The sequence below is a fragment of the Pecten maximus genome, chromosome 2 (assembly GCF_902652985.1).
Source record: "Pecten maximus chromosome 2, xPecMax1.1, whole genome shotgun sequence".
Taxonomy (NCBI): domain Eukaryota; kingdom Metazoa; phylum Mollusca; class Bivalvia; order Pectinida; family Pectinidae; genus Pecten; species Pecten maximus.
In genome coordinates this window covers 5,115,489-5,140,819 of record NC_047016.1, presented here as the reverse complement: position 1 = coordinate 5,140,819, position 25,331 = coordinate 5,115,489, and the positions used below count along the sequence as shown (strand labels likewise).

The 25,331-nt window shown below is 34.1% G+C and overlaps 2 protein-coding genes across 2 annotated transcripts in view; both read right to left on the bottom strand.

Annotated features, from left to right (window-relative positions):
- Positions 1–14,990, bottom strand: part of LOC117340606 (guanine deaminase-like) — a 29,171-nt gene extending 14,181 nt beyond the window's left edge. Inside the window, exons 1-3 of the mRNA XM_033902373.1 lie at positions 14,975–14,990; positions 12,519–12,662; positions 10,993–11,563 (exon numbers count right to left, since the gene is read on the bottom strand). Of these exons, the coding sequence (XP_033758264.1) occupies positions 10,993–11,563; positions 12,519–12,662; positions 14,975–14,990 (731 nt within the window). The remainder of the gene's footprint in view (positions 1–10,992; positions 11,564–12,518; positions 12,663–14,974) is intronic.
- Positions 14,991–19,844: 4,854 nt separating this feature from the next.
- On the bottom strand, positions 19,845–23,999 carry LOC117314856. Its single transcript, XM_033868981.1, has 3 exons — positions 23,606–23,999; positions 22,477–23,140; positions 19,845–21,629 (listed from the first exon to the last, which is right to left on the bottom strand). The coding sequence occupies exons 1-2, from the start codon at positions 23,985–23,987 to the stop codon at positions 22,608–22,610; spliced, it is 915 nt and encodes a 304-aa protein (XP_033724872.1). The 5' UTR covers positions 23,988–23,999; the 3' UTR covers positions 19,845–21,629; positions 22,477–22,607.
- Positions 24,000–25,331: the final 1,332 nt, after the last annotated feature.

Here is a 25,331-nt window from a genome sequence, read left to right as displayed (position 1 = left end):
ATTGAAATGTCGGTACTTCCTTAGACACGATTACTGGGGCATAATGTCATCAGAAGGAATTATCTCACAGGGATTTCTGAGAACTGAATCTGTGTATATATATTTGAATTTAAGTTGGAAGCTTTAACGAATGACGTGTCAATAAGAGCATGTACTGTGCCGTTTTTTAATCAAGATATATTTATTACGTTTTAACTTTTATTGTGTTGTGTGAACTTTTATTGTGTTGTGGGAACATTTGTTGTTATGTGAGAACTTTTATTGTGTTGTGGGAACATTTATTGTGATGTGTGAACTTTTATTGTGTTGTGGGAACATTTATTGTGTTGTGGGAACATTTATTGTCATGTGGGAACTTTTATTGTGTTGTGAGAACATTTATTGTGTTGTGGGAACATTTATTGTGTTGTGGGAACATTTATTGTTATGTGGGAACTTTTATTGTGTTGTGAGAACATTTATTGTGATGTGGGAACATTTATTGTGATGTTTGAACTTTGCTTGCGATATGGGAACATTTATTGCGATCCGGGGATATTTATTGTGATGATTGAACATTTATTTACCATACATGTACACGAGTAAACAGAGGTCGGTCTCCGTAAAGTAATGTATTCATCGATCATGGCCGCCTCTCTGTGATGTACAGGGACCATAAGGTTTACTATACTTGATCATTTTTTTTTTTTTAAATATATGAGACATTAAAAATAAGATTGCAATGGTGACAAAACTATTAACTGAGATCGGATTACGATTAGAGAACTTGACCACATGTACAGCTGTACTTACAATGAAAGACATCCATGCATGGTCATTACAGGCCATAAAGGTTAGAGTTTAATTAATGTTTACCCACATAAATAGTAGTATATTGGAAATGGAAACCAGTCCAATGTGACGTTAATCAAATGACAATATCAATTATGACAACTAGCGGAGTTATATATGTGTATACTAACGATCCTTTAAGGTAGATGAGAGTATCTTCTTCAATATCATATCTCTGTAATACTTCATTGATTTTGTCGTCGTTCCTCAGTATAAAAACAATCTGTAATAGCAATACACTGAAATATCACCAATGTCATCAATATGTTGGTCAAAAAACAATGAAATTAAGTGACTATCCACATAATTGATATGAGGAATGGGTGATGTGAGGCCAATTAACATAATGATTATTTTGAAATATTGGGCTTATTTTCATCTTTCTTGATGATGCAGGAAAGTCAGACGTGCGTATATTTTCGAGTAATGTTAATGTGTATTTATTCGGTTAAGTTAAGTGTCGTTTGAAACTGCTGTGTATGTTTAACAAGCGGTGCAATGGTCCTATAACACATTACATTTGCTGATAAAGCTCGGTAGAATAGTATAATTATTGTTTGTCAACGTGCTATAGGGACCCTTGCATCATTTATTATCATATCGATTAACATAGTGTCGCTTGTTATTTCATTCTTCTAACGTGAATTGAAAAGTTATTGTAACTAAAAAGTCAGTCTGATCATGATGAGGTCTTTGGTTGTCACGTGGTCAAATGATGTTATTAGCTCACACCACATACCACAACTCAATGCAATACAATAGAAGGATATGGAGCACATATTTTATTGATTGAAGGAGTTGCTATTCTGGGTACTAGTAAATCGATATATAGACTGGAAACTAAAGTGCAATATTGCACTTTAGTTTAATGTCTATACATCGAAAGATCAATATACTATCTTGTTCAAGTATTATAATTCATCTTCTAAACCCAAAAGAAAAAAAATATGATTGAAAAAAATGTTAATTTCACAACTGCAATCTAAAATCGTTCGAAAATTCGATGGAAAATGGCATTTTACGGCCAACAAAATCTATATTAGATAGAAGTGAACGATCACATAAGAAAATCAATCTCTTCACTCGTCATGCATGAAACATCAACATCTGCTTCATTTTCTCTTTTAGATAAAATAATAAAATACTGAAAAAGCGCGTTGCAACGCAAACGTGAACATTACATATTGCCTATTTGTGTATATACACCAACTGTTAAGTCCACTTATAAAATCCCAATCCTACCTTTCCTGAAATGACTCCGATGCAATAATCACGTAAAATCACCATAGGCGAGGAAAGTGTTGAGTGGATAAATGTGCCTATAATGGCAAACGGAGTATGAACCACAGGCACAGACATATCCCTTAACGACTTGGGAGACTTGTTCAACTACTACTGTGTAACAGATGCAATGTAGCATACTGTCTCCGCTGTTACATTCATTATCTTTGTGACACTTAAAAACTTTATCCTGCATAATCAAGATTGCTTGGTATCGTAGATGACATGCCATAAGATATTTCATCATGTAACACACATTCTCATGTCATTGAGGTGACAAATCTAAAAAGAATTAAATACGTTCCATGTTTAAACATCAATATTGTGCGGATAACTGCATATGAAGCTTTTGCTCTTTGTTTTAAACATTATCATGATGTAGAAAGTAAACTCAAATAAAATGAACTGTGCCCCTCTATTTGCCGACATATTTTTTTGTTTCCATACGGATTGATTTTATTCAGGAGTTTAACAAAACAGGAAACCTCGCGAAGTCTTTCAAACACCTCTATAGGTATATTGACGATGTCTTTAAATCACGAAAACTATATTGATCATTTCGATAGAGTATAGTGTATACCAATGTAGAACTTGAAATAAGGTACACTACACACTCTTTAACAACAGCTGTTTACGTCGACCTTTATTAGAACGTAACCAGCTGGGACAGCTTACAGCTAAGCCATATGATAAGCGTGATGGTTTCAATATCCTACTTTTTCAGTTCAATGAAACATTCCTGTTTTCCCTTCCTACTGTGTTTATGAGTCCAGGTTTATTCTATATTCAAGGACTTGTTCCCATTATTCTGACAGATGTTGAATACTGACGGAAACAATTAACAACACAAGATTTCGAATATAAACAAAAGAATGGCACCAGTGATGATGTGGTTAGTGTAAAGTTCTTTTAAAGGGACTAAGTGGTTAGATTTCATTACTTTTCATCATGTATTTGATTTCCGGACAGCGTTGTGATACATGAAATTATATAATTTACAAAAATAAAGCACTTCTTGTGAAATATTGGCAATATATCAACTTCAAAATATCGCTGAACACTGGAAGATGCGTCTGCCACAATTGGCTTTTTTTATTTGTTTTAAAGGTTTATAATTAACACACGCAAAGTGCAAAACTTTTTACATACTTTTAATTCTCATACCTTTTTATATGTTATTAAATGAAAATCTAATCATTTAGTCCCTTTAAAGTGATAGGGTTTGCGATATTCATGTGAAAAACATGTCCAGATTTCAGGGACACGACTCATAAGTTGAATGAATAAATAAATTAGAAAATACCGTACTTTTTTCATTCTTTTATTCGTGTTAAGAGATATTAACGAATGTTGCTGCCAACTCATCTTACTGATAATGGATTACATAGTATTTTTTGCGTAAAAGAATCTTTCTTACGTTATTTACTTTACATTATATATTATAATTATATCAATTAAAATGGACGATGTTTGTGTGAGAATCTTTATCACTATGCCTTTAATTACTTATATATACACACAAAACAATGTTATAGGTGTTTGATTCACGGATTATACTCTTTTCAATTTCATACCGATATTAATTACTGTGAATTATATTTACCAACTATACTGCAGCCATGGGTTGTTTATGAAAGTGCATAGTTTAGTATGCGTTGTATCTAAAACAAAGTACTGTTCGACCTAGTTACATGTACCGTGTCTATGACATGTCTGCTTACTGGACAGTTCACGTGACTGCAACTGCGACAGTCAAAATAAAACTATCGATGTTTTATGCACGTTATCATATTTTGATGTTAACCTAATTTCCTAACGTTAAGAAGACAGTTTGTAATCATATAAGCAAAACTTTAAAATCATTTTGTCTCTACAATCAGAGAGTTTTTTTTATATACAATTCAATGTTTGTATGAAATTTAAGAATTAAAAACTATAACTGTATATAGTCAACATTTTCACAACTTTATTCAACATACCAATAGATGAATAACCATGAATAATCTGTATAAAAAACTGTATAAAATGTGGAACAAAATGGTAACTAGCATGCAGATTATCATTTTACTCATATTGCATAGCACGTTTAATGTAAGTAATCCATACAAATTCCTTTGATATATTCATTGTTATTATGAAACATTTACATGAATGAAGTATTATAGTTTGGCGATAGTACAGACTATCCATTGGCAATAAGACATTCATGGCAATTTATTTTGAAACGTATGAAAAGAAATATGCCCTTAATACAAAAATTTCAAACAAGAATGTCATATGAAACACTTCAAAAATGTATATGTATTGTATAGTGGTCACTCAAGTATTGTAAAGTGGAGATTCACGTATTGTATAGTGGTCACTAACGTATTGTATAGTGGTCACTAACGTATTGTATAGTGGTCACTAGCCTATTGTATAGTGGTCACTCAAGTATTGTATAGTGGTCACTAACGTATTGTATAGTGGTCACTAACGTATTGTATAGTAGTCACTAGCCTATTGTATCGTGGTCACTAACGTATTGTATAGTGGTCACTAATGTTTTGTATAGTGGTCACTAACGTATTGTATAGTAGTCACTAGCCTATTGTATAGTGGTCACTCACGTATTGTATAGTTGTCACTAACGTATTGCAAAGTAGTCACTCACGACTAGTACAGTAGTAACTCCATACGTACGGTGAAGTAGTTAAAAAATGGACCGCTCTACAATATTGTTAATATTATGTCATTCTATAGCATTATTGATAATAAGTCACTCTACAGTGTTATTGATAATAGGTCACTCTACAGTATTATTGATAATAGGTCACTCTACAGTGTTATTGATAATACACTGTAGGTCACACTACAGTATTATTGATAATAGGTAACTCTACAGTGTTATTGATAATAGGTCACTCTACAGTGTTATTGATAATAGGTCACTCTACAGTATCATTGATAATAGGTCACTCTACAGTATTATTGATAATAGGTCACTCTACAGTTTTATTGATAATAAGTCACTCTAAAGTATTATTGATAATAGGTCACTCTACAGTGTTATTGATAATAGGTCACTCTACAGTTTTATTGATAATAGGTCACTCTACAGTGTTATTGATAATAAGTCACTCTACAGTGTTATTGATAATAGGTCACTCTACAGTATTATTGATAATAGGTCACTCTACAGTATTATTGATAATAGGTCACTCTACAGTGTTATTGATAATAAGTCACTCTACAGTGTTATTGATAATAGGTCACTCTGCAGTATTATTGATAATAGGTCACTCTACAGTATTATTGATAATAGGTCACACTACAGTATTATTGATAATAGGTCCCTCTACAGTGTTATTGATAATAGGTCACTCTACAGTTTTATTGATAATAGGTCACTCTACAGTGTTATTGATAATAGGTCATTCTACAGTGTTATTGATAATAGTTCACTCTACAGTATTATTGATAATAGGTCATTCTACAGTATTATTGATAATAAGTCATTCTACAGTATTATTGATAATAGGTCACTCTACAGTGTTATTGATAATAGGTCATTCTACAGTATTATTGATAATAAGTCACTCTAAAGTATTATTGATAATAGGTCACTCTACAGTGTTATTGATAATAGGTCACTCTACAGTGTTATTGATAATAGGTCATTCTACAGTGTTATTGATAATAGTTCACTCTACAGTATTATTGATAATAGGTCACTCTACAGTGTTATTGATAATACACTGTAGGTCACACTACAGTATTATTGATAATAGGTCACTCTACTGTGTTATTGATAATATGTCACTCTATAGTATTATTGATAATAGGTCACTCCACGGTGTTATTGATAATAGGTCGCTCTACAGTATTATTGATAATAGGTCACTCTACAGTATTATTGATAATAGGTTACTCTACAGTATTATTGATAATAAGTCACTCTACAGTGTTATTGATAATACACTGTAGGTCACACTACAGTATTATTGATAATAGGTCATTCTACAGTGTTATTGATAATAGTTCACTCTACAGTATTATTGATAATAGGTCATTCTACAGTGTTATTGATAATAGTTCACTCTACAGTATTATTGATAATAGGTCATTCTACAGTGTTATTGATAATAGGACACTCTACAGTATTATTGATAATAGGTCACTCTACAGTATTATTGATAATAGGTCACTCTACAGTGTTATTGATAATACACTGTAGGTCACACTACAGTGTTATTGATAATAGGTCACTCTACAGTGTTATTGATAATAGGTCACTCTACAGTATTATTGATAATAGGTCATTCTACAGTATTATTGATAATAGGTCACTCTACAGTGTTATTGATAATAGGTCACTCTACAGTGTTATTGATAATACACTGTAGGTCACACTACAGTGTTATTGATAATAGGTCATTCTACAGTGTTATTGATAATAGGTCACTCTACAGTGTTATTGATAATACACTGTAGGTCACACTACAGTGTTATTGATAATAGGTCATTCTACAGTGTTATTGATAATAGGTCACTCTACAGTGTTATTGATAATAGGTCATTCTACAGTATTATTGATAATAGGTCACTCTACAGTGTTATTGATAATACACTGTAGGTCACACTACAGTGTTATTGATAATAGGTCATTCTACAGTGTTATTGATAATAGGTCATTCTACAGTATTATTGATAATAGGTCACTCTACAGTGTTATTGATAATACACTGTAGGTCACACTACAGTGTTATTGATAATAGGTCACTCTACAGTGTTATTGATAATAGGTCATTCTACAGTGTTATTGATAATAAGTCACTCTACAGTGTTATTGATAATACACTGTAGGTCACACTACAGTGTTATTGATAATAGGTCATTCTACAGTGTTATTGATAATAGGTCACTCTACAGTATTATTGGTAATAGGACACTCTACAGTATTATTGATAATACGTCACTCTATAGTATTATTGATAATAAGTCACTCTACAGTATTATTGATAATATGTCACTCTATCGTATTATTGATAATAGGTCACTCTACAGTATTATTGATAATATGTCACTTTATAGTATTATTGATAATAGGTCACTCCACGGTGTTATTGATAATAGGTCGCTCTACAGTTTATTGATAATAGGTCACTCTACAGTGTTATTGATAATAGGTCACTCTACAGTGTTATTGATAATAGGTCACTCTACAGTATTATTGATAATAGGTCACTCTACAGTATTATTGATAATAGGTCACTCTACAGTGTTATTGATAATAGGTCACTCTACTGTGTTATTGATAATAGGTCACTCTACAGTATTATTGATAATAGGTCACTCTGCTGTGTTATTGATAAAAGGTCACTCTTTATTATTATTGATAATAGGTCACTCTACAGTATTATTGATAATAGGTCACTCTACAGTATTATTGATAATAGGTCACTCTACAGTATTATTGATAATACGTCACTCTACAGTATTATTAATAATACGTCACTCTACAGTGTTATTGATAATAGGTCACTCTACAGTATTATTGATAATAGGTCACTCTACAATATTATTGATAATAGGTCACTCTACAGTGTTATTGATAATAGGTCACTCTAAAGTATTATTGATAATAGGTCACTCTACAGTGTTATTGATAATAAGTCACTCTACAGTGTTATTGATAATACACTGTAGGTCACACTACAGTAATATTGATAATAGGTCCCTCTACAGTGTTATTGATAATAGGTCACTCTACAGTTTTATTGATAATAAGTCACTCTACAGTGTTATTGATAATAGGTCATTCTACAGTGTTATTGATAATAGGTCACTCTACAGTGTTATTGATAATAAGTCACTCTACAGTATAATTGATAATAGGTCACTCTACAGTATTATTGATAATAGGTCACTCTACAGTATTATTGATAATAGGTCACTCTACAGTGTTATTGATAATAGGTCACTCTACAGTGTTATTGATAATAGGTCGCTCTACAGTATCATTGATAATAGGTCACTCTACAGTATTATTGATAATAGGTCACTCTACAGTATTATTGATAATAGGTCACTCTACAGTATTATTGATAATAAGTCACTCTACAGTGTTATTGATAACAGGTCACTCTACAGTGTAATTGATAATAAGTCACTCTACAGTATTATTGATAATAGGTCACTCTATAGTATTATTGATAATAAGTCACTCTACAGTGTTATTGATAACAGGTCCCTCTACAGTGTTATTGATAATAGGTCACTCTACAGTATTATTGATAATAGGTCACTCTACAGTGTTATTGATAATATGTCACTCTACAGTGTTATTGATAATAGGTCACTCTACAGTGTTATTGATAATAGGTCACTCTACAGTATTATTGATAATAGGTCACTCTGCTGTGTTATTGATAATAGGTCACTCTACAGTGTTATTGATAATACGTCACTCTACAGTGTTATTGATAATACGTCACTCTACAGTATTATTGATAATAGGTCACTCTACTGTGTTATTGATAATACGTCACTCTACAGTGTTATTGATAATACGTCACTCTACAGTATTATTGATAATAGGTCACTCTACAGTGTTATTGATAATAGGTCACTCTACAGTATTATTGATAATATGTCATTCTACAGTATTATTGATAATAGGTCACTCTACAGTGTTATTGATAATACGTCACTCTACAGTATTATTGATAATAGGTCACTATACTGTGTTATTGATAATAGGTCACTCTACAGTATTATTGATAATAGGTCATTCTACAGTATTATTGATAATAGGTCACTCTACAGTGTTATTGATAATACGTCACTCTACAGTATTATTGATAATAGGTCACTCTACAGTATTATTGATAATAGGTCACTCTACAGTATTATTGATAATAGGTCACTCTACAGTATTATTGATAATAGGTCACTCTACTGTGTTATTGAAAATAGGCCACTCTACAGTATTATTGATAATAGGTCACTCTACAGTGTTATTGATAATAGGTCGCTCTACATATCTCCACCAAAACAAAAACATAATTCAGTTCAATGTTCAATGCCTGAAGAAAGTGGAATGGAATACCAAGTTGTGTGGAGAACCGCAATCAGAAAAACACTGGTAGTATCAATCAAAGCATCTGATTCACACCATTGTGAGTGACGGGGAATTATTCCACAGCAAAATTCAGTCCAACGTTCTATTCCTGGAGAAAGTGGAATGGAATACAAATTCGATGTAGAGCACCGCCATCAGAAAACTACTGGTAACATCAATCAAGACATCGGATTATCTCCATCAGGAGTGATGGGGAATGCTTTCACGGTGACCTGTCTGTACTTACGTAATGAAGCGGCAGCAATGTATAGACATACAGCCATACCATGACAGACTGTCACACCATAAAACGAGGTCACATAAGAACCCGTGATGTCAACTAACCAACCTGCAACAATAATGATTGATATATCAATATTAATATAACGAGCAGAAAGCACGTGTTCTCACGGGTGGTAAACAATCTTGGATAACTTTCAGACAAGTACACTGATTGATAGGCAGTTGTTCCTTACTTAAATTGAAATAAAACGCTGTTTTATTACAGTACGGTAAGATATTGATATTTATCCAATATAAAGACTGAAAAATGACACGTGCATAGATAGTAAATGAATATAAAACTACAAAACAGTCGTTCAAAACAATCAATCATATCAAATAGTTCCGTACATAAATAATATATCTGTATATCTTAGTTACTTTAATTGGCTCTATAACATTTGTCATATACATTTATATATCAATAATGGTTATCTATCACGTGCGTGTTGTATGTTTTGTTGATATGATATCAGTGCCAAAAAACGTTTTCAGAAAAGAAAAAAAAACCGGATGTATATTCCTATTTCTTGAAAGAGCTGTATGGTGTTTCATTTTTGCTTTACTGTACCTAACTCTGAATAGTTTCGAAAGTTCCAATATTTGGTAGTTCATTTGTACAATGCTTTGATATTACGAGTGGTAGGCGCTGCTTGTTGTTTTTCAGTTCCCAGTGGGCTTTTGTAACCTGCTTGCTTTAATTCATTTGAAGTTGCACAATTCAGAATATTCATATCTAGGCATTGTTATTCTAAAATGAAATTATCAAATCTTATTGAACTGCGGATGTTTCGCACCACGTAATTCAAATTTCAGCATTTCTTTTTGATATTTTCCTAGTTTTGGTTTCCATCATCGAGTATTTAGGCCCTTAGCATCATCACTGACAAGTCCTAGGAAGACGAAATAGCTATATGGTGTAGTCAAATTAATTTTGTTTATATATATCTGGCTCTCAATTTGTCAGAAATGTGCTATTATTTTGTGTACTATTCTTTGAAATAATAGAACTGGAAACTGGTCATGACGACGAACTTTTTTTTTTCGATATAATGAATAACTTTATATTTTCCTTGTGTTCTTTTGGGAATAAGTACTGTTCTTCCTAACACGCTTCGCCTGATGATTATTTTACCCAAGCGCAATTTTAGTATAAGTATAACCTGAACAAATTCAAAGTTGAATCCTTGAATATTTCCAGAGGTTAAGTACCTGAAATGGCTCCAGAACACATACAGCAAAGTCCAACCATCGTCATCAGGATACCTACACCAACGGAATAGCTTTCAAGTCCCACAAGTTTCATCGTAGTCATCGACAACACCGTCACATTTCCTCCCATTGATATTCCAAAGCAGCACATCAGGAGCACATGTTGGTAGTATGTAGTCGCCTCAAGTAGACAGACGATTGATAAACAACTAAGGCATGTAAAAAGCGCCGGAATCATCAGAACACTCATGTGCGGAATGTGCTTACAGAACCCTGGGATTAACCTTCCAGTGGTGTTTCCTACATTCATGAAGAAATATAGCAACAAAGCTTCTTTGTTTGCAAATGACTTAGTTTTGAAGAACTCTATCAAATAGATCAAAGTTGAATCATACGCTGGTAGCGTACAGCACACCGCAATGATGAATACAATAAAAGGAGAGTTTCTCGATAATAATCGTAACTTTTCAATAGATGGTCTTTGCTGCTTCGGAATGAAAGTGCCAGACCCATTCATTGCAGAGTTTCTATTTTCGCATATTTGTTGATTGTGTTGCGTTTGCTGGCTCATTCCCTCCGTTTCCAGTAATCCAGGACTATAGTAGGATTTATCAACCAATTGTGGCTGACAAACAGCAAAGAAGCAGATCATATTCCCCATGAGACCTCCAACTATAAGAAGACATCCTCGCCATCCATACGTCTGGATCAATGTATCCAACAAGAAAGGAAATGCCATTGCACCACAACCGGACCCGGAAGCCACAAAGGACAATGCAACAAATCTTGCTTTTCCATTAAAATGTTCACCCACGGACGTCGTTATGGATACGTAACCAAGAGACAGTCCAAATCCTGTAAAAAACAATGACAGTGGAATGCATATAGGCACTGATAGGACGCTACGTCGCGAAGAGCATACCGTGCCTCTTACAAAAATGAATAAAATGACAGCTGTGGTATAGAAATAATCTAACCATCACAACAAATAAGACACGAAACAGCGTCGTAATTATGATCGTTTACAAGATCGAAAGTCACATACGAAATATGGAGGTGGAGCAGGATAGAGTTTCTTTGGGGTGGAATTATTTATCAAGTTTCAATTCAAAACATTAAACATGTGCTATAACATTTGGAAGGTAGCGTATATTACATTTCGAATTTTCTCAAAATATGCAGCCTATTGTTTTCTGTCGATCATTATTACTTCTTGTCAAAGATGAAAAAAATTTAAATCACATTTGAATATAGTGAAAAACATTTTAGATACCATTTATTGATTAATTGTTCTAAACTCACATTAAAAATTACACCACAAACCACTAAGGTCTTTAGTTTCAATCAGAACATCATTACACATAATAACAGAAGAAAAGATATTGCTAGCGATAGGTGTTCTGAGCTTGTGGTTCTACAGTTTTCAAAGACATCTACACCAAATACAGAATCAAGTCCTTAAAATGTACCTCTTAGTAAAGCTCATATCAAAAAACGGATTTAGTATTTAAACTCATCCTCGATACCCCAGGTGTTACGCTCACTTTGTACTCTGTAGCTGCTTGAACATAGCTACATGTATTTGATTAATGTCAAGACAAAAACCTGACTTATCGCTTATCTGCTAATCACAGAGAAGCGGCAACTAAGTTCAATGCCACATCGAGACTTCTGTTGTATCGCAAAGGATCAAAATAGTTTTATTTTGAATTTTGCCAGGATATAATGTTATTCCAGGGGTGCAGTGAGCAAACGTGAACGTACCGATGGTGTTTTGAGGTTACAGTGTACTATACCACATTATACCTACCAGTAACTACACCGACAGTGGTAATTAAATACGGAATGCTTGTTGCAAAGAATGACAGAATTAGGCCAGTTGAGGCCAGAAAGCCAGCACATATTCCCATTTTTCGAACTCCAAATTTGTTTACACACTGCCCGCATGGGAACCCTGTAATGAAACCCAGCAAATACATACACACATAATACTCAAATAACACACAAAACACAAAATGTATATATAAATGGTCTTGTAGTAATAGTACAGACAAGTAAATAGTCAAGGCAATCTGTCCCTTCACAGCGACACAAGTAAATAACAAATGACAGCATATAAGCATAGAACATGGAATAGTTATACAAGTTTAGTAGATAAACAACGAACATTATATCGTTTGTGTTAATGATCCCCTCAGTCAATTAGAAATCATCTTAGGTGGTGTACACAGATGGTATTAATAAAGAGTGTTCTATGTGCATATGAAATATCGTTTGTAATTTAGTTATAGTTTATATATGTACTTACCGGATACTGAAGACCAGAAAAGTTTAGTATATATATGTAATTTGTGTGTCGATTAAATAATAGAATCAACATGTTGTAGCGAAACACAGTTGTCATGTTAATTTTAATTTTGCCATAACAACACGTATATGTATTATATACAACATTCTACCAGGGCATTCCATTTTATGTCGTTATATTGCCATTAGTTTTTGATCGAACAATGTAAAATATCTCTTGAACCCCCATAAAACGTGGGAAATTTGATCATTAGTGTTGTTGTCATTTTACCAGCGAACTCAAAACTATATCTGGTGTACTAAATACTTCGTGATAGACCAGTGGTATATGGCGCCTGCAGGACCGATTGGGATCGACGGAGGTACGATTAATGGTGCAGACCGGCTTTTTTGTTTTGTTTGATGTAACAGAAAGTGTACATATACATTCAGATGACAGAACTAACTACATTGACCCCAAAGTCACCAAACGAATTGTCTAAAATTACGGTACTTTTTCAGGGTCGACTTCATTTTCTCAACACAACTATATAGTTTAAAGCAAATTTAATGACTCATAAATGTCTACTAAAGATCGAAGTGATTATGTTTTGACCAGAAAAAACAAGTTTAAGTACAAAGCATATATAAATATAATTATCGATTAATTGATTATAATTAAGTTATGTCAATCGAGATAGTGTTGTTACTTACAATGTAATAAGCACGGGCATATAATAACTAAGATATATAATAAGCGTGCCGGTTTCTTTATTACTTATTTTCAGGTTCTGGAGTAGCATCCCTACTTCCGATACGTATGTTGTTTACGTGTCCCAGTTGATTACATACTCAGACATATCAATTACAGGATTTTTGTTACAGGTGTAGACGACTTCTTACGGAAATTCTATCAACGAAAGGTGTCGACAGGTGGAGGTTAGACGATAGAAAATGTCCTTTGTGACATTTCAAATTATTTAACGGGGCATTTGATTCTGAAAGCATCTACTTTCGGAAAAGAGAAAATAAATACTCATTCATCATGCGGAGAAGTCCGATTTACTTTCATAGCACAGCGATATGACAGAATGCTGTAACATAGATTTGTCAACATTTTGATACCAAAGATATTGCAATCGTAAAGGTACATCGTCCTTTCCTATCTCCATGATAAGATCGTAACCTTTAACCCAAATATCATTATTACTCCTTTACTTTACCTCCCCTCTGTAACATACTACATTATATCTTAATATTCTGTAATTTGGGTATAGCTATTGACATTAAATAAATATATCTTTAATACTCTTATTATGCAAATCTTTTATTTTATTTCTAGAAATAAAACGTGTTTTCATTGTGAAAACAAATCTGAACTGGAACCCATTCAGATGATTCAGTCATTATATATTTTACGTAAACTTATTGTTTAACATATCTTATGCAATTTCATTAAATTATTGATTTACATTGCTCCGTGATAATGAATAAACGACAACTTGGCATTTACATTCTGTTAAAAAAACCTGACAAGGTCCATGCGAAACACACGTGTGAAAGTGTCCGATTCCTGAAATATTAAAATGCCAAACAGGAAAAACATGACAATGTATATCATTACATGACTGTACACATCAATGCCACATTATTATTTTCTCTAAACAAAATGTGTGTGTCCTTGATCTAATATATTTATATATGTATATATACATGTACACTATGCAGTGAAGACTATTTCGTGAAATAAAACAGGGCTTTATTTTCATACAGTATTTATTATACATGTTATAGGTACACCATAAATCGTGCCTGTAGCCTTATAAAGGATAAAGAAATTATAAGGACTCAATAAATCTGTTCAAATTATACAGGACCCCACTTGTTCTGAAAAGGGTCCATTTAAAAAATACCCAGCACATTGTACAAAAAAGTTGCCACCAATATCAAAATGATCTTCGCTCAAAAGAAATAAATTACCTGCATTCAGTAGCATCCCTGCTGTAACGGACTGTACAAGTGCTGTTTCGGCTTTGCTTTTCTCAAATGCATATAAAAATTGTACGTTTAAAACCGACATGTTATATGGGAAACCAGAACATAAAAACATGTTGAAGAAGCATGCAATCAAAACGAGCCATCTCCGCCTCGACACGTCCTGAACCATACTGTACGAGTTGTCCAGTAATGCGACGTCTGGTGGTACTCTGGTTAACTCTTTGTCTGACAAGGCCATTCACATCGTTTTGATACTCCTTCTACGTAGCTTTGATTATCCTACTTCGACCTGAACAGCACGGTACGGGTTGAGGCTCATTATCTCCTTTCACTGTAATATATGTCCTTTAATATACTTGTTGAATAAAAGCTGTGAGTTCTGAAATATCCCGTGTAATCTTTTACGTATATTATTTCTATTCTTATCCCTGCTGTGCTAGTTACAGTTCCAATCGTTGTTGTTATCGGTAAAGCAGCCGTATATCGACTAGTTATTATTCGTACACAGCGTGACTATTGTTTTTACAGTGAACTATATTGATTAAATTATAGAATAAAAATTGTCAGGAATGTAAAGGAATTTTATTTGAATATGAATTTTATTTTATGTTTGATAATGCTATAGTATCTCTTATTGACACGTTTTTGCTTGTAGATAATGATTAACCCTAACCGGAAATAGCATTAAAAAGGAAAACAGACGCTTGCAGTAGATTCCGGGTTTTTGTTATTTATATCATTCATTATGAATAAAAACTTTCTGTGTTAAATAAAAAGTCTGGGTTTTTTTGTTATTTTGTTGTTTTTTTTTTGTTTTTTTTTTGTATTTTTTTTTACTCCGTTATATAAAATGTATAGCCCCATGTGTACATTGGGATTATATCTATACAACGTGTAAAGAACCACCTGTGTTTGCCCGGAGTCCCGACTCGTCCTACTACAGACATAAGGATTCCCGGCAGTTGCGATCAAAAACTCGCCTATTTGGTAATATCCTGTCCCCTGGTCCTGGGGTCACAGCGTTCATTTGTAACATCGATCGGCTTATAACATAACTAGCCCATTTTTACAGTCATATATCTTATTTACTACAATAATCATGTGAAAGAAACAATATACATATATATCAAATTTCAGAAAAAAAAACCTACTCTGAAGATGAATATTTTGATATATAAATAAATTGATTTGAAAACTTACATTGTTCGTTTTTTTCTCGTAATCAATGAGACATTGACAGTTAAGTTATGTTAATAATAACCTTCCTATTTCCAATATGCGTAACTCGCACTTCTCGCGAAATATGTAAGGATGTTCCATGTGCCTGATTTCATCAAAAATAATATTGTCATTTGTATATCAATGAAAAAAGTCAACGTTTTGTTAGTAGAAATCGAAGATCCTTTGCGTTTCATAAAAGCTGGTAACATGATATCTCGTATCTTGCATTTGTACTCAACATACTGCTCACCACGCGTGGGAAGTAGGAGACGTAGGAAGGAGGTCGGTAGAGGCCCCAGAAAGGTCAAATTTGCATTTTATCATTTTGGCTGCGATTTCTATATTTCGAAACTCTTTGTAGTTAGCTAGTCCTTAAGGCCATACGCTTTTCAAAAGCAGAGAATTTAACTCCTTTACATCTATAATACGATAGGACGTAAGTATTAAACTGTTACCAGATGCTAGTATAGGTCGATATGAATACAATTTTGGTGACAGATAAATATGGATGTCACCCTAACGGCAACATTGGATTATGTATTAATATATCTTTGTTTGAATATATATGAATAAATAAAAAATGAATTGAAATGATTTAGTTCCTAGTGTCGTTTTGAAATTCAGAGTGGTTATTCATTTTAAAATTCGATATTACAGTTTGGTCGAGTATCTCGTACAAATGTGTGTACATTACAGTTTGGTGGAGTATCTCGTACAAATGTGTACATTACAGTTTGGTCGAGTATCTCGTACACATGTATGTACATTACAGTTTGGTCGAGTATCTCGTACAAATGTATGTACATTACAGTTTGGTCGAGTATCTCGTACAAATGTGTACATTACAGTTTGGTGGAGTATCTCGTACAAATGTGTGTACATTATAGTTTGGTCGAGTGTCTCGTACAAATGTATGTACATTACAGTTTGGTCGAGTATCTCGTACACATGTATGTACATTATAGTTTGGTGGAGTATCTCGTACAAATGTATGTACATTACAGTTTGGTCGAGTATCTCGTACAGATGTGTGTACATTATAGTTTGGTCGAGTGTCTCGTACAAATGTGTGTACATTATAGTTTGGTGGAATATCTCGTACAAATGTGTACATTACAGTTTGGTGGAGTATCTCGTACAAATGTGTGTACATTATAGTTTGGTCGAGTGTCTCGTACAAATGTGTGTACATTATAGTTTGGTGGAATATCTCGTACAAATGTGTGTACATTATAGTTTGGTCGAGTGTCTCGTACAAATGTGTGTACATTATAGTTTGGTGGAATATCTAGTACAAATGTGTGTACATTACAGTTTGGTCGAGTGTCTCGCACAAATGTGTACATTACAGTTTGGTGGAGTATCTCGTACAAATGTATGTACATTATAGTTTGGTCGAGTGTCTCGTACAAATGTGTGTACATTATAGTTTGGTCGAGTGTCTCGTACAAATGTGTGTACATTATAGTTTGGTCGAGTATCTCGTACAAATGTGTACATTACAGTTTGGTCGAGTGTCTCGTACAAATGTGTGTACATTATAGTTTGGTCGAGTATCTCGTACAAATGTGTACATTACAGTTTGGTGGAGTATCTCGTACAAATGTGTGTACATTACAGTTTGGTCGAGTGTCTCGTACAAATGTATGTACATTACAGTTTGGTGGAGTATCATGATGTCAATATTTCAACATTTATATAATCATTCTAGACACACTTATTTTTGTGTTATAAGTATATATAACTGTAAAACTCCCTTCATGTTAATTGATTTGGTTTAATATAGCAATACCTCGGTACATTGTATATACAATTCTCCCAAAGTAATTATAAATTACCGAACGGAATATAGGTTATACAAGAGATAATGGGATATGAAATATATCTGAGCCGACGCCACTTTTCATAAGAATTGAAGCGTGACAAGCAGGATAACGATTACCATAGATAAGGCAACTAATAAAGAAATGTATGAGATATTACATAAAACCAAGGATTCTGTCAGGGAAGAAGATTCTGAGCAGGAGTCGTAGCATGTAAAAAGAAAGCTACGTTGTATAGCGTCAAAACGTTAAAAAAATCACAATGCAGTCGTAAAGGACGTAATCAAGGGCAATGTCGTAGGCTCTTAAAAAGAAAAGAAAAGAACCGTGTTTAAAATTATAAGGCAGGTAAGCACATATAAGAGGTTTATAAGAACCCGAGTCTCGAACAAACTTATAAGGAAGGAACGAGACGTGGAGTTTAAGGTACAAAAAAGGCCAAGTTTGTCGAATGAGAGGCCCTCCCCGAAACAATAGAAATAATACAAATTAATGTCCAAGTAATATTGAACATATTTCTATTCCTGAATTTATTTAGCACATGAAAAACTTAAAATGAAAGTATTAAAATAACATTGCATTGATGATTCAGCGAACCTTTGTTATCGTTTTATGACGTTTAGTTAATCAAAGAAGCTTGAGGCCCGCGTCCATCATATCAAAGCATGTATCTTTATTTTAGAAATATCTTATATATTTTCAATAATAAATTAGAGGGTGTGTAATTTTCCACTGAATCTAACAGAGCTTGTTCAGTTCGCCCGTTAAGTCAAATTACTTAAAAAAACTGGGATTTGAATACTGGAAAATCATATACTCATTCAAATAAGAATATGGATATGTTACGATGTCGCTACAAATACAGGACCAACATTTCTCCATGAAATAACAGCTTGGGTTGACATAACTTACTGTGGCTGATAACTATAGTTATAAATATTAGATATGGTCCGAGTTTCCTCAATCCCCTCGTTAGACCTCACCGTGTCTTAGTATGGCAGAAGTCAATGCCAGTAGCAGATTGGAGAACTGTAGCAGTGACAGCTATTTAACATCACCGTGTCTTAGTATGGCAGAAGTCAATGCCAGTGAACAGATTGGAAAATTATAGCAGTACTAAGTAGCCATTTAATCTCACTATTGTCGCCAGTGATCAATGCTATTAATGTTTTATATGTATTTTTTAAATTTACACTAGCTTCCAAAACTGATTTTAAAATCTTTGAAATCTGCCCAAAGTAATGAATATTTTAGCGTTGTTCACTGTGTGAGCAGATCATTAAATGGCAAATACATGATCAGTCTGAATGACTCAGGTGAGTTAACGACTCGCACATTAAGTTATATAAATAAAGATATGCAGTCATGGATTAAATTTTTTTATTCAACAACATTAAAGTAAAACAACAAATAATTGCCTAGTACGCTTGAACTATTACAATTGTAATTACAGCACGGCTCAACATGGCAGAACAATATGTTCTTCTCTAAACAGTTCTAGCCGTCAGTGTACGCATGACTATAAAACAACAAGAGACCTAATGGTCCTGATTCGCTCACCAACTACTAATGCCACTTTTGAAGTTGGTATATAGCTAGTCGCTTATTTGGTTACTAAGCTGAATACATGAGAGTGAACTAAGGAAAATATTCGACATAATTTGCAATCCTTAATCCTGTTAATTTAATTCTACTGGCCCATATATATTTGTGATTTTTTGTGTTTTGATAAAGGGGCGGATTGCCTCGAAAATTTAACAAACCTTATTGTTTACACTGTTTGAATTACTTCTTTGCCCCATATATATATATATATATATATATCAACGACCCTGGCTCTTGCTCATTCGACCCCTGCGACCTTGAAAGTACGTAAAAATTGTCATTTTTCTCATTCTGATGGATTTCTCTATTTAGACCAGCCCTTGCGGCCCTTAGGAGGCTAGAGTCACTATTTACGCAAAATTTGTTCACTTCTCCCTAAGGATGCTTCTGACCAAATTTGGTCAAAATCCAGTCGTTCAATACGGCCGAATTTTAGAAAAAGTTGACAGACCCCAAATGTTGCGCCATGGCATAGGCTTATAACCCTTCAGACCAGGTGAGCAAAGTCGTTATAATTGCATGTAAATAGAAACAACACCAGTACCAAAATCACCTAAAGCTCGTCTGTTTAAGTTTTATGAAACACAAAAACATTGATTTTAACCTGATGATTAGAGATGAAAAATTAACATGTCCAGAACATATGTGAACGTCACAAATCTGAAAACAGATGGGCCTGTATCTCTCACCTGCTATAGAATTTGAAGAGAAGACATTTTTGGAAGATTGAATCCATTTCAACCTCAAATTTGATTAAGGTCATGTCAAATACGTACTGTTTATTTTCAGTAATTGTCACATGACTTATATAGAAACCCTCAAATTTTGAAACTCAGGAACAAATTTTGGAGATTTTAAACCATCTGACCTGTGACCTTAAAGGTAGATCAAGGTCATTAATTTCAATAAATTTGGTAGTCATTCATTCCAGCATATCGGATATATATATTATTACATGTACATCTAATGTAAAATTTAATTTGCAAATTCCATTCAATTAATTGTAGCTGAACTGGACAGGAATAAACGCTGGCGACAAGGTAGCTCAATTGGTAAAGCGTCTGGCTAGTGTTCGGAGGTCCTGGGTTCGAAACCCTGTCAGGCTGTGCATTTTTCTCTGTATCCTATTACATATTGCACCCAACTAAATACCCACAAAGGTGGTATAGGGTCTCATGTGTGTATGTGTGTCTTCAGGGTCAAAGACTTTGTTGAAGGCTAGCCAAAAGTTTCCCCATCTCCAAAGCTGATAGTGGGAAAAGAATGGGCTAGTCAAACGTTTCCCCATCTCCAAAGCTGATAGGGGGAAAAGAAAGGGCTAGCCAAAAGTTTCCCCATCTCCAAAGCTGATAGGGGGAAAGAATGGGCTAACCAAAAGTTTCCCCATCTCCAAAGCTGATAGGGGGGAAACGATGGGCTAGTCAAACGTTTCCCCATCTCCAAAGCTGATAGGGGGGAAAGAAAGGGCTAGCCAAAAGTTTCCCCATCTCCAAAGCTGATAGGGGGAAGGAAACGGCTAGCCAAAAGTTTCCCCATCTCCAAAGCTGAAAGGGGGGAAAGAATAGGCTAGCCAAAAATTTCCCTGCTAACATAGCTGATAGGGGGAAAAGAATGGGCTAGCTGATTGTTTCCCCCGGGGAAGAAATTGGCTAGCCATTTCTTTCCCCGGGGAAACTTTTATAGGGGAAAGAATTGACTCCTACACCAGGTTTGAACCCCAGTGCGGCAGTGCATTTTCCTTCTCCTATTTCATAATTGTAACTTTATTGAAGAATTGTGCAACTTAAACTAGGCCATTACGGTAGTTCAGTCTTCATGTTTTGTAATTTATACTGAAAAAGTTCCCGTTTGAGGTCCTCATTCTCTCTGCGAAGTGCCTGATTTTCAATCATCAATGATTCCAGAGCATCTGGCATGTTGATTACGTTACACTGAGACTCAGTATCAACACTTACACTTGTATTGTCCACTAAAATCACACTGAATGCCTGTAAATAAAAACAATAATTAACAATAAGTTGAACCTTTTAATACAAAAATGTTATCTTTAGATTAGTTAATATATTTTTTCAATACCAGTAAATCATTTCATGTATTTGCATACATATATAAATGTATATCTGCATGTTTCCTTAATAATTGATTCTAATTATATAATTACACAATTAAGTAAATATATAAGTCATCGTTGGATGATTTATATATGCGGTATAAAATTCACCAAAATAAGATGTGCTTTTAAGCTTCAATTTGCTGTTATGTATACATGCAAGTAATTAAATTATAATATGGCATTGTGTTTATTGAAAAATATCCCTTTTCAAAATTTCAGTGTAAACAGAGCATAGTCAAATGACATTTTTTTCGGTTTGAAGTTTTGATATAATAACTAACTCTTAAGATTAAGAATAAAATCTGAGAAAAACCTCTTAAAACTATTTTGCTCTAAATTGCTACCTGATAGGCAGCTCAGGAGAACTCCTGTACAGCATCATTTGAAGAGCTGTGAAAGCACTCAGGGGATCTACAGATTGGTTTAAAGTTATTTTTCATACATTGGGGGATCTACATATTTGTTTTAAAGTAATTTTTCGTATTTCGAACTCCTTCACAAGGACTATTCCACTTTGTTTTAAATACATGTATATATTCGTCTGATGCATATTATGATACAAGTTTTTACAGTAACATTCAGATGATAGCACAATGCTAATCACATTCACTATAAAGTATTCATAAATGTAAAGTCAGAGTATACACAATCTGGATGTATTTGTGATATGTTATAACTTCTACAGTCCTATAGATATATACATAAACCTCATATAACATTACCTGTGGTACAGGAAGTAGCCTTAATTTGTGACGATGATAAAGATGCTAGTCGCGGGGAAGTCGATGCTGTCTGTGATGTGTATGGTGGAACATTTGCTGACCCTGTGGACAAACTTCGTGACGAAAGCATTTTAGCACCCTGTAATCCTTATACTATGATTTGTATAACGTTTTGACATTCCACAATTTTTAGCAAGTTTTGACATAAAACCAGCAAGACCATCCCGTCCCATCGGCTTGTTTCTATACCAAATTGATTCATCATAGCCTGCAGCAAGCCTTCCACGAGGATACTGCCAAAGTCTATCTGTTTTTGGATTAAGCTTTGAAAGATATTTTTCATATGATGCTACTGGGCAATAAAGTGATCCTGGATCCTCTAACATGAATCCATTACTTATTGCATTGCTCATACAAGTGTTCATTAATCCAGTATTTTTTACCACAAACTTAAGGCCAGAGTCAGGATCTACGTTTATCACAAATGTGTCTTTTGTCATTTTTTCAAAATTTTCTGTTCCACGCTTGAAAAAACAGATTCTCACATCAAATTGAACTTTATTCATCAGCCCATATGGTGTGCATGGATCCAGGTGACGGGAACTATACAGTTTCTTTCTGTCCTCTTCACAAATGTACTGGTAATGTTCAATGTTTCCTTTGCCTACAAATACCAGAAACATTTCAACGATTTCAGAGGAGCTTCCAACACAAAAATCAGTTATCAATTAGTTTTACTGTCAAATGCTTTCACACATATCTGTCAACATGTACTGAGAGATAAAAGTAGAGAAAATAATTCCTTTTTACTACCAATATTACAGGCGACATGTGTCAAAAATCTCAAGATTTACAGAGTTATGTTTCAACAGTGACGAGGTGAATTGAGAGAGAAACCCTTGGACTTTGAAGGTAAATCAATATTGTTATATTGGTTCAAGAAGTGCCATGTATTTTGTAGGAGTTATCTATCTTGGTCCTAGTTTATTGTAATTTCTTAGTTGCAGAAGCATCTGGCTGTCTGGTGTGTCGGTTACTCTATATTTAATACCATGTTAAGTCTTACATGTATGCATGAGTTAACCGGCTAACTATTAACTCATTATATAATTTTATACTTGCAACTGACCAGCAGCTCTGAGCTCCTTCCTGGCATCATTGAAACTCTGATTAGCGACAGCAAAGACGGAATCTTTAATAATGTCGAGATCTCTGGAATGTGGCGGTAATTTCAGGTATCTATTTATAGCGTGTCGGAGGTTGTCGAGGGTTGTTGTTTTGTATAACTTGCCACCCTTCGATCGCACGTCATGATAAAAATGACTGAGCTGGTCGTTCAGTTCCTCTACAGTAAACTCTTCAAACTTATCAGGATGTCCTTTCTCGTTCAAATATTTACTGAACATCTTCGCACCTGATACCGTTGCTCGGACTGTGTTTATAGACACGAAATGGGATTTTTTGGCTGCGATTTCGGCGACGGTGCTACTTCCGAACCGCTTAGCGGCCATGATTGTTGTTTACCATAGGATCGAGCGCAGCCCTGGTGGATAGTAAACTTTAGAAGAAAGGGAGGGAACGTACGTCATGGACTTTTTCAAGGAAAGGCTAAAGTCAGGATCTTGAAACCCAGGAGTTGCCCGATTCGTTCTCAGAAGGGTGTCCAGTTGGGCGGACATGTTCGTACAATTGTATAGCAAGTCAAGTTGCCTTTGTTTAGCTGTCAATGTCATTTCAGTATCTAATTAAATTTTGTCAAATACCCGATCATGTCATCCCAAAAACTCTTTAGACTTGTTGATATAAGTCCATATGGTATACTAGTTGCTATATAGTTTCTTAAGGTTTACAGTATTATATACTTTGTCAGTGATAATGGCATATTCTTTGGAAAATGACCCACACAAGGGAACTATTTTTACAAGATATTAAAAAATGATTAAAAGTACTTTTTACGCATGTACCATTAAATCATATTCTTACGTGTAACCTTTAAAAACAATTATAATCTATGAAAAATCAAACTCTAAAATGTAACGAATTTGAAACAATTTTAATCTATGAAAAATCAAACTCTAAAATGTAACGAATTTGACTAAATAAGAGTCATGAGAAGTTGCCAGACAAAAATTACAATATTCAACAACAAAGCTAGGTTAACTAAATTTCAAATAAAAAAATCTGCAAATTGTCTTGGAGCTTGTATTTATAATGAAGGGCAATGTATTTTATGATTATCAGTTGTTATCTGATGCCTTTAACGACGCATTGATGGACGCTTTTCAAAATCTTATTCTTTGTCACATGGAATTGGTTTATCAGTCGACTTCACCATGCTCGATTCTACTGCCAGAAAAAAAAGTTAACAGTGACCCTTCAGAAATCGGGTAACTGCACCCAAAATGATCGATGTCTTGTCGAAATATGTGGTGGATTCATATTATCGTCCAGAGCTACGTTCTCGCAGCTACATGTCAAAGGTACATATATGTATATAAACCGTGGCAAAGCATGTAAGACAGTATACAACAGATGTGGAATTATTGTCAAAGATTAATAGATAGCGAGAGCACGCGAAACAGTGGGACAGAGGGACGTTGCAAACGTTTGCAGGTGTCCAACATCGAATGAAGCAAATGTGTTTGTCTAACCATAGCTGATATCATTGATGTTGTAGGGTAGTATTTATACCAAATTCTAGATCTGTGTTCCGACAGAACGCGAACCCCATTGTCCCTAGGAAAGTCCAATGGGAGACCTTATGCCACGCCAGGGATAAGGTATATATGAGTAAGTATACTACCTTATGAACTCTGAGACATACAAAGTATTCTACAAGGAGTCATTATGTGTTA